The 10,528-nt window shown below is 35.9% G+C and overlaps 1 protein-coding gene across 1 annotated transcript in view; it reads left to right on the top strand.

The window, feature by feature from the left end:
* The first annotated feature begins 211 nt into the window (after positions 1 to 211).
* col28a2a (collagen, type XXVIII, alpha 2a) overlaps positions 212 to 10,528 on the top strand; it is a 71,250-nt gene continuing 60,933 nt past the window's right edge. The window contains exons 1-3 of the mRNA XM_056465927.1: positions 212 to 363; positions 2,524 to 2,679; positions 7,041 to 7,615. Coding sequence (XP_056321902.1) covers positions 2,535 to 2,679; positions 7,041 to 7,615 — 720 coding nt within the window. The 5' untranslated portion in view covers positions 212 to 363; positions 2,524 to 2,534. The remainder of the gene's footprint in view (positions 364 to 2,523; positions 2,680 to 7,040; positions 7,616 to 10,528) is intronic.

Here is a 10,528-nt window from a genome sequence, read left to right as displayed (position 1 = left end):
TAGCTTTAAAGTGATCTCTTCATTTTCCCCCCAGAGCTGTATAAGTATTATTTAAGAAATGAAGTAATCGCAGTGCATCTAAATGTGTAAGCTAACTCTCTGCGGACTGTAGGGAAAGATCAAATCCCTCCAATCATGCTAAAGAGTTCACTGGGACCTCCTCCCCTTAAAAGTGGGTGGGAAGTGGGCTGTGACGGTGGTACACACAGTCTGAGGACGCCGTCTGCTAGTGTTCACTCGCACACAACCGCACTTCACTTCAGACTCTTCTTCATTCACACACATATAAACGCATTAACACACACCTGAGGAACCTGAGCTGTGCACCTGGGCTGCTTCTGGCAAGAGGCTTTACTGCCAAAGGTGAGTCACTGGCATTTATTCAGTAAATGTTTACTAATTGCGGTTTGACTTTTCAGCATCTACTAAAAACTGTTTATTTTATTGCTGTCTTCAAGGTTTGAGGTTTTAGTTGGTTAATAAAGTCTCTCTGGAAGGTAATATACCACTGTACTTATAGTGTACGGGCCAATAAATTGTTCCTCTGATTAATAAACTTAAAAATATTACTTTCTAAAATTACACTGTCAGAATGTTTGGAGTTATTAAGAGAATTTATTATCATTGTTTTCTGTTTAAGATTGATGTGTGATTTATTACTGTAATGCAAGGACGAATTTTCAGTATCGTTATTTTAGATTCAGTGTCAAATGATCCTATTAAATTATATTAAAAAATGTTATTACTATTACTTTTAAATAAATTCATTGCTGGATTAGAGTAGGTATTTGTTTATTTTTGTGATACCCCAAACTTTAACAGTATTATATTATAGTTTATGGTTTACAATTTTATGTTTAAGAATAATTGCATTAACCCATGTGTAATGTTAAAATTTACTGCCCTTTAGTTATGTTGGTGGCTGTTCTCCCCATTGACTTCCATTATAAAAACATTTTTTATAGCAAAGCTTTGACACCAAATAATGATTGATTGTTGTTTTTCCCTGTTGGGAAGTGGTAAATGTGTATTTTTTACTGTTGATCATCAGTTGGCACCATTAGGATTATTTAGATAGGCCTTTGCAAAAAAAGTTTCTGCCTTTTATATGGAGTTCTATTGGGCAAAGCAGCAGATTATAGTGTGTTTGCATAAATACATTTACTATGTTTACTACGTTCTGAGAGCTGAGCTTCTTATTTAGATTTCATCAGACATATCAAGGTAAGTTTGCAAAGGTCTCTCTTAGACTCTTATAAATACACGCACACACACACACACATAATATATAATCCATATACTGTAACAAAAAAAGCCAGAGCTAAGCTTTTTTTGCACTGTAACTGATGATTAGGGCCAGACGGAATCTGCGGACGTTTTTTTGCAATTTTTGTGAAGAATTTTGGTAAAAAATATTATTTTGTGAGTATCATAACTAAAACCTTAATATATGAAATAAAAAGTAATACCTTTTTAACTTTTATTTAATGCTTAAAATGCAAATCCAATAAGATTCACTTTATTTGGTAAACAAAGCAAGTCTCTCATATAATATATCTACTAAAAGACAGAAAATATTACTGTACAAACTGCATTGTACATAAATCAGATGAACATTTTAATATGTCAATAATATTACTGTTATTAATTTAAAAACTGAATTAATATCCATTTACACACATTTACTCAAGTAAATGAACAGAATTAATGATGGGCTAAAAATCTGCAGAAATCTGTAGAAAATCTGCGGAATTCTGCGCGCGCAGATTCCGTGTGGGCCTACTGATGATCATTGGTAAAAACGACACATTTGACCTCTTCCCAACAGGGAAAACCTCCAGCAACGAAGAATGCATGATTATATGGTGTCACAGCTTTGCGATCAAAAAATGTCATAATGGAAGTCAATGGGGCTAAAACAGCCACAAACATAATGAAAGGGTAGTCAATTTGTCCAGAGTGTATGGTTGAGTTTCTTTTTTTTTTTTACATTTTCAAAGATTTTTTTTCCAATATATGTGTCAGAATAAGATTTGTGGCCAAAAATCAATCCATTTACTGAAACAGAGAAAGTTGTGGCCAAATTAAGATTCAAAATCACCTCAGAGTGGATGAAAACATCCTCAACAGCACACAAAAAAATTGCAATCAAAATAAAAACAATGTATATTATATAAAGAAAAAACAGCAAAATACATGATCTAGTGGGAAAAGCAATGCATATTTATCATATATAGTTTGTTTGTTTGTTTGTTTTACTTTTTTTCTGTAAAATTGTTAGGACAGGGCAAAAAAAAACTTTCTGCAGTGTTTCAAATGCTATTAACACTTTTTCCCCAACATGATTTTTTTGAACTTTTTTTCCCAAACAAATTTCACATATTTGAAAAAGCACTATATATGCAATCTATTAATGCAAGATGGATGGATGGATGAACATAATGTTATGGGTTATTTCTGTTCATTTCTGTTTTGATTTGGAGGTGAAGTGTGGTGTAATATATATATTTTTTTTCTCTGCAGGAGGGGCGGTCATGGCTCACACATTGAGCTGGTGTGTGTTGTGTTTGGGTTTGTTGAGTATCCACGCTCAGGACTTCTATGAGGAAAGAACTGGGCCAACAAGAGTTAAAACCAGAGGACCGACAGCATCCAATTTACAAAAACACAATGGAGAAGGTGAGACGTTTCTTTAGTACAGTATGCATGCCCATCATTATGCCCAATAATACATTTTAAACTTCCTACTGTAAATATATGTAAACCTAAATTTTGATTTGCAATATTTTGCTATGAAATTAATTGGGAAAAAATTAAAGCTGATTTTGTCAATAGTTTTTTAGACCCTCAGAGTCCAGATTTTCAAATAGTCATATAGTCATATCTGAGCCAAGTATTGTCCAATCCTAACAAACCAAACATGAATGGAAAGCTTATTAATTCTGCCTTATTATTGGTTTTGTGGTCCAGAGTCACATTTGTGGAACTATAAATGATTTTTCAATTCTTTTTAATCAGGGTAGTGCGACATGTAATGCTGTAATGGATTTTTTGCATTCAATTGATTGCAGAAACGGGTGCTTTGAATCTTTGGCAAAAAAAAACAGTAATATGAGGATGCACAATTCTTTATGTAAACAAGTTGTATCATATATTAATCCAATTAATGACATTAGCTCCACAAATATGAACTTTAACCCAGATCTTAGGAATACATTAGCATATGAACTTCACTTAACATTAAGGGATAGTTCACCCAAAAATGTCCTGTTAATTTAGTCACCCACAGGTCATCCAAGATGTAGGTGACTTTTTTCTTTAGCAGAACATTAAAGAAGCTTTTAAGCTCAATCCGTGATCATTGGTGATTGATATGATGAGAGTGAATGGTAATTAAAAAAATAAACATAAATTAATCCAAATCAATAGCCATGGCTCCTGATGCCACATTGAGGTCTTGTAAAGCGAAACAATTGATCCATGTAAGAAAATGAACATTATTTGCAATATTATTTGCTTTAATCCAGAGCCTGGCCAAACAGTTCTCCGTGCATGTATTTACTAAACATGCAAGAACAAATGCGATCACATTAGTCTAAATGAATCAGACTAAATGAGTCTCCCACAGCCATTTACTAACATTTGCGCTCCTTAAATTATGGGTGTTGCGGCATTATTTAATGCATAAAACAGATTGTTCTCCGAACCATGTTATTTTTAATTTGCCCTAGAAATTAAAAGACAACTTGGAACAAACAACAGGGTGAGGGTTTTTAGCACCCCCACATATTTGTCTACTCCCTCCTTAATACACTAGAGAGAGAATAAATATATTGTACATTGCCTGGTCATAGTAAATCACCCACACTTTATGTGCTCTGCTTATTTAACACTTGGAACAAACAACAGGGTGAGTCACGTAATACTAGCACAATTCCCTTAGACAGTGTACGATCTTTTCTCCTTGAGCCTGAATTGTCAAAAACAGGCATTTATCAAAACACACATCTGCACTTTTCTCACGTAAATACATTCAGATATGGTTTACTGTAAGTAAATGTAAAGCTGTGCAAGCTGAGCAGATGTGTTGCATGTAAAAGGGGTTTGTCTATGTCTTGTGGTCACTTACTGTGTATTAAGCTTATCTGTTGTGTGAATATGCTTGTTCTTTGGCCAATAATTGAATTGGTCTAAATAAAATGTAACTATACATTTTATTAAATGAAGTATATTATCATAGCTGCTTTTATTAAATACCGTGTTATGACGTAGGCTAATTTTGATATTGTGAATACATTGATTATTTTCTTAGCACCCTCACATATTTGTCTACCCCCTCCTTAATACACTAGAGAGATAATAAATATATTGTACATTGCCTGGTCATAGTAAATCACCCACACTTTATGTGCTCTGCTTATTTAACACTTGAAACAAACGACAAGGTGAGTCACGTAATACTCGCACAATTCCCTTAGACAGGTGCGATCTTTTCTCCTTGCGCCTGAACTAAAGTAACTTTGAATATCAATTATTTTCTTAGCACAACAGTTTTGCCTTGTTATAGTAGATTACCAAACACAAATTTGCCTTGTTTGCTAACTATTTTAATTGGGTAAAGTTCTATAATAATGAAGATATTCTTACGTGCTATAAACTCATGGGTCACCATCGGTGCGTCTCATGCTGTCTAAGATTCATAAAGCTAGTTAAAACATGCAACGTCATGTTAAGACATACTATAGTAGCATGTCTAAAGACCGTCTATCTAGAAGGAGGATGTCTGGTTTTAGGGATTTAGGAGGCCTGAGGCACTATCTCTTACAGTTCTCTTAACACAAACATGATTTATTCATATCGGTTTAAGACCCGGTAGGCCATGTCTTGTCACCAATGACATGAAGACTGATGAGCTGCTATAAAGAAAATAGGATCAGATGACAGACTGCCTCAAAAACAGACAATCATTAAGAGAAATAAAGGATTTGTGCAGTTTTTGAGGACAATTCTGACATTCTTTTAAATTTTAATGGTGCATGGCAGCATTACTTCCGGATTAAAGCATCGTATTGTCTGATTTTTACGTCTGTGCAAATACCCAGATAGATAGCAGGGTTGAGCTCTATTCAGCAGACTTTAAATTGAGTCTGGGTGGCACTGGGGATGGGCTAGACAGGCTTAAAGAGGCAGTTCACCCCAAAATGAAAATGTGCAGTAAATTTACTCACCCTCAGGTTTTCTAGGTGACTTTTTCTTCAGTCGAACATTACAGAAGATATTTAGCTGGAACTGTGGTTCTGCTTGATTCATAAACTGCAAGTCAACAGCTACCAGCTCTCTGAGTGTAAAAATATCAATAAACATATGCAGGTAAAACTAAAGTAATACTTGTGGCTCCATGTCATACGTTAAACTCTTATGAAGCAAAATAATTGGTCTGTATAAGATATGGAACATTTCTTACTGCATTATTACCTTTAATCTACAGCCTCGGGTCCTAAGAGTAGTCAAGACAGCATAATTACTTCTCAAACATTGGTAATCTGAAAAAAAAGTCACACAAAAAAAATTAATTGCAACTTTTCAAATTCCTCCTTCTGTCTTTCCGATCCTAAAGGGAAGAAAATCAGTTCTTATCTAATCTAATCTGTGTAGAACTAGTCATAGATAAATAAGAGGAGTTTAGAGAAATACCATGAGCCTCAAACACCATTGTTTTCTTGTTTTCATATAAAATCCTTGTGAATACAGGCCTTTAAGAACAAAATACAGACTGTTACGCTACACAGGATCATTAATATGCACACCATAGACTGCATTTAATTGGCCAAAATATTTCCTAGTGAGTTTACAACAATAATATTGTTTCCACAGATACTTTTAATCTTGAAAATACGTCATTTTGTGTGTTTGTTTTTCACCAAATCAGTGAAATCATTTATGAATTTGGCAATTAAAGAGTTAAAATCCTGTAATTTCCTTAACAATTTAGCATTTTTGATCAGGACTGAGGTTGATTAACAGATTTATGCAAAAAAAAAAGAAAAAAATATTAATCTGATGCATTTTTACAGCAATTTAGTGTATGTTTTCATCCGAACATAACAAAAGAGTAGTCAATTTGAGTGTATCGTTGAGGGTTTTTTTTGTATGTCAAAGCATTTTCCCATAATATGTTTTAATATGTTTTGTTGTCAACAAAAATCATTCTGCTAGCTGAAACACAGAAAAAGTTATGGCCAAATTATGACTCAAAATCACCCCAGAGTGGATGAAATAATCCCCAACAGTACTTAAGGGTTAACCACTTTAAGAGGTGCTAAATCATCTAAATAATTCAGTAGTGGCCTCCAATGAGTATAAAACCTTTTGGATGAGCCTTTAAGAGAGAACTTGATCTTCTCCTATTTTAGAACAGTGGTTCTCAAAGTGGGGGTCGGGGCCCCCCTGGGGGGTCTCGGGACAATAAAGGGGGTCACTTGGCGATTTCCAAAAATCTAATTCATTTTATTAAACTATTAGAATGACCATATTTTATCCATAACCAAATAAACGAAACAAAATAATAGTAACATTGTTAACATGTTAAAAATAATAATTAAAAACCACATGCAAATAAAAAGCCACCAGTCTTTCAATTTTTTGTGACCCCTGGGGTGATTATGTTATATTAAAGACGATGCAGCACATTGATTTTATGGAATCAGGTTAAACTTTCTGACACCTTTACGGCACTCGCATACATTAAAAATAAATACAGGCCACAACTGAACATGGAAGATGGTCTTCGAGTGCTGTTCTCCGAAATTAAACGATGAATAGATTTGGGCCGATTAATATGTGTGCGCCGTTGTGTGCAAGGTTTATATTTTTATAACCACCCCAGAGATTATTGGGGGTCGCGAGTCACTGGCATTGTTTTTTTATGGGTCGCGAGCTGAAAAGTTTGGGAACCCCTGTTTTAGAAGACCTAACATGTCATACAGCAAAATCTCTGATAGTTTTAACACTTTTGCTAATTTTCTCTTACTCTATGTCAGCCATCTTGGACGAGGACTGCAGCCTTGAGTTGGCTTTTCTCCTGGACAGCTCTGAGACGGCCAAGGACAACCATCAGCAGGAGAAAAAGTTCACGATGGATATTATAGAAGGTCTCCAGAGCATCCGCTTGGACACGGGCCGCAAACTCAGCTGGAGAGCAGCCCTGCTCCAGTACAGCAGTCACGTGATCATCGAGCAAACCCTAAAACAGTGGAAAGGCACTGAGAACTTCAAGAGCAGCATTGCACCCATGGCTTACATCGGCCACGGCACTTACACAACCTACGCCATCACCAACATGACAAAGATATTTGTGGAAGAATCCAGCCCGGAACGAATCAAAATCGCCCTGCTCCTCACAGATGGCTTCTTTCATCCCAGAAACCCTGATATCTTCTCTGCCATGGCGGATGCAAAGAACCAGGGCGTGAAGGTGTTCACGATTGGCATCACTCGTACTGCCAACGACCCTGCGAACTCTGCAAACCTGAGGCTGCTATCCAGTACGCCGGCCTCCAGATTCCTCTATAATCTACAAGACACAAACGTCATGGAAAAAGTCATTACTCAGATTGTAAGTACAAGCCAAGCCAATCACAAATCTTGTCCTCATATTGAATGTTATAAGGCAGATTGTTATAAGGCAGATATGCACCGTAATATGCAACCGTTTATATTTTTTCGTATTGTGACACAGTTCCTAGAGAAACAGAATATTAAATGAGAAAGCAGTGGGCGTGGCTTGTTTTTTACTACTGCGAGCTGATTGGATGTAGTAATGTAGGCATTTCAGAAAGATCACGTTTGGGGGGAGTTATTGCAACCTTGATGTCAAAGCACTGTCAAAACTGTTGGAGACAGTTGGAGGGGTGTGGTTAACATACATAACCACGTCCCTCCAACTGTCTCCAACAGTTTTGACAGCGCTTTGACATCAAGGTTGTAATAACTCCCCCCAATAATTCACACGGATTCAGGCTGTTTCTCAATTCCATGAACACAGAGAATGTACTCTCGCGTTCTTGTGAAGAATGAACTCGGGAGACGACGAGAATAGAGAACGTGTCCTCTGACGAATAAGATGCTGCGTTCTTACTGATAGTCACATGACCTTTACGTATTTTTGGCGAAGTATTATTTAAAAATTACAGCATTCATACATCGAGTTATTGTTTTTTCTCTTTTTCAATATATATATTTTATATTATAAAACCTTACAAATATAAGTTGCACCTTAATGTGTTTATGCCGTTATTAAGATTTTCATGTCAATGTTTACTTTCACCATCTCATTTAGGGAAACTCCTGAGATAAATAAGTTATATCTCTGAACTTTAATAATAAAACTATGTCAAATGCTGCGCTTCCCACCTCCTGCCGCAATGACTTCTGGGAGTTCTAGAGCGAGTTTTGCGCTCAAGTCTGCATCGATGCATCTTCGATATTAAGATTGCATCCAGAACTTTCATGCGTCCTCCGTTCTTATCTTGAATTTTGCAACTGAACTTGGCCGGTTAATCATGATGTTACACGAGAACACAAGGACACATCATTGCTGAATTTAACTGAATTTAACTGAAAACAAACAGGAAGTACATTTTCAGATTTCAATTAAAACTTTTTCAAGTATAACGTTTGATTTCATGTGTACTTTAAGGGAAATTACCTGAAAATTGTAGATCAAGTGTGAACAAGCAGTTTTTAAAATTACTGTCAAATTATTTCCTGCAATTTTCTGAAATGAGAAGTTAAAATCAGTAAATTGCTGGTGTTCTGCTGTGTGTGAGTAGCTCATTTCAGAATTTTCTGGTAAAGTAATTCTGGTAATTCTATGGCAATTTAGGGGCTATATACAGGCCCACATATAATTCTCCATAGATTTTCATAGAAATGGTCATTTTCTTCTCATTCCTGACACTTGGGAGTTTGTGTGTTCATTATTTTGGGTAATTTGATCATGCTTTCAGCTTAAAGTTTCAAAAAAGTCAAAAGGAGGCTCCTTACCTTAGTTCTGATCACGTTTAACTCGATTTCAATTTAAAAATAAACTACATCAAAGGCCAAAAAGTTATTTAGAAATTCGTTTACAGTCCAAATAAAAGTATTCATTTAGTCATTTTCCTTCAGCTTAGTCTCTATTTCAGCGGTCACCACAGCGGAATGAACCACCAACTAATCCGGCATTTGTTTTATGCAGCAGATGCCCTTCCAGCTGCAACCCAGTACTGAGAAATATCCATACGCACTCATTCATACTCATACACTACGGCCAATTTAGTATATCCAATGGATGATGGTTGATGGATCTGTGTAAAAGGCTGCCGCCACAGCTGGAAAAAATAATATATATATATATATATATATATATATATATATATATATATATGTACTGTATATATACAGTGTTTCTTCTAATATTTTTTCCAGCTGTGGCGGCAGCCTTTTACACAGATCCATCAACCACCAATGGCATTATTTCAATGACAAATGTTGCGAGCGCAGTATTACAAGTCGAGATCAAGCTAATACAAGCATGCGGATCTCTGTTTGCGCGCCAATTTCCACAAAACTTTTTCACGCCCCCTCAAATACACGCTGCTCAAGTGCAGATCTTCTTGTGCACAGTCCAGTAAATGCTGCTGAAATGTGATTTAGTGCGTTCATGTAACGAGTATGCCTCCAACATTTATTAGATTTGCTAGGAATATTTATGAATGCCTCCAATAGACCTACAGAGTGGCATTAATGCATCCTGAAGTAAAGTGAAACGGTTATAAACTCCAGCAAGATAAAGTCATTGCAAGCGAAACCACAGACCTTTATTTATAAATAAAGTATATTTATATAAACTGTGTTCATCTTAACTGAAAGCTTCGTCATGTTTGCTGGCCTCGCGCATCACGCACCTGTCAGTCCAGTCCAGCCAGACGAATTCATACAAGTTCAGTCATACGAAATTGTACGATTTTAAAAAGGAGGCGCGGCACCTAACCCCACCCCTAAACCCCACCTTCATTGGGGATGAGCAAATCGTACTAAATTGTACAAATTAGATCGTACAAATTCATACGAATTAGCCACTAAATGAAAAAGTTACGAATTGCCGTGAGACTGTGTTGGTCATTCAGTCAGTCAGCACGTCACATTAAAAGGTTAAACAAACAGTGCACAGCACTACTACAATTACAGAAAAGTTCCCGTTGTCATAATTCATTTATCTTTTAATACATTTTGGTGCAATTATAACTCGCTATTAAAAAAAACAACGACTGAATGATTTGAATTAGAAGCTGTAATGTAGCTGTGGCGAGATGAATTTTGGTGTGGCGCCCGCCATGGAGGAATGAATGTAGCAGAAAACCATGATATATATTGTACTTTAAATGAGTAAAATGAGATTCACAAGTAATCATTTTAATTGGATACACTGTAAACAAATCAAAGGTTGTTTTTCTTTTTTTTCTTTGCTTTTTGGTGGATTCTTTTA

This window comes from Danio aesculapii, chromosome 9 (assembly GCF_903798145.1).
Source record: "Danio aesculapii chromosome 9, fDanAes4.1, whole genome shotgun sequence".
NCBI lineage: Eukaryota > Metazoa > Chordata > Actinopteri > Cypriniformes > Danionidae > Danio > Danio aesculapii.
The sequence above is the reverse complement of the archived record's forward strand: the minus strand, read 5'-3'. Positions and strand labels throughout refer to the sequence as shown.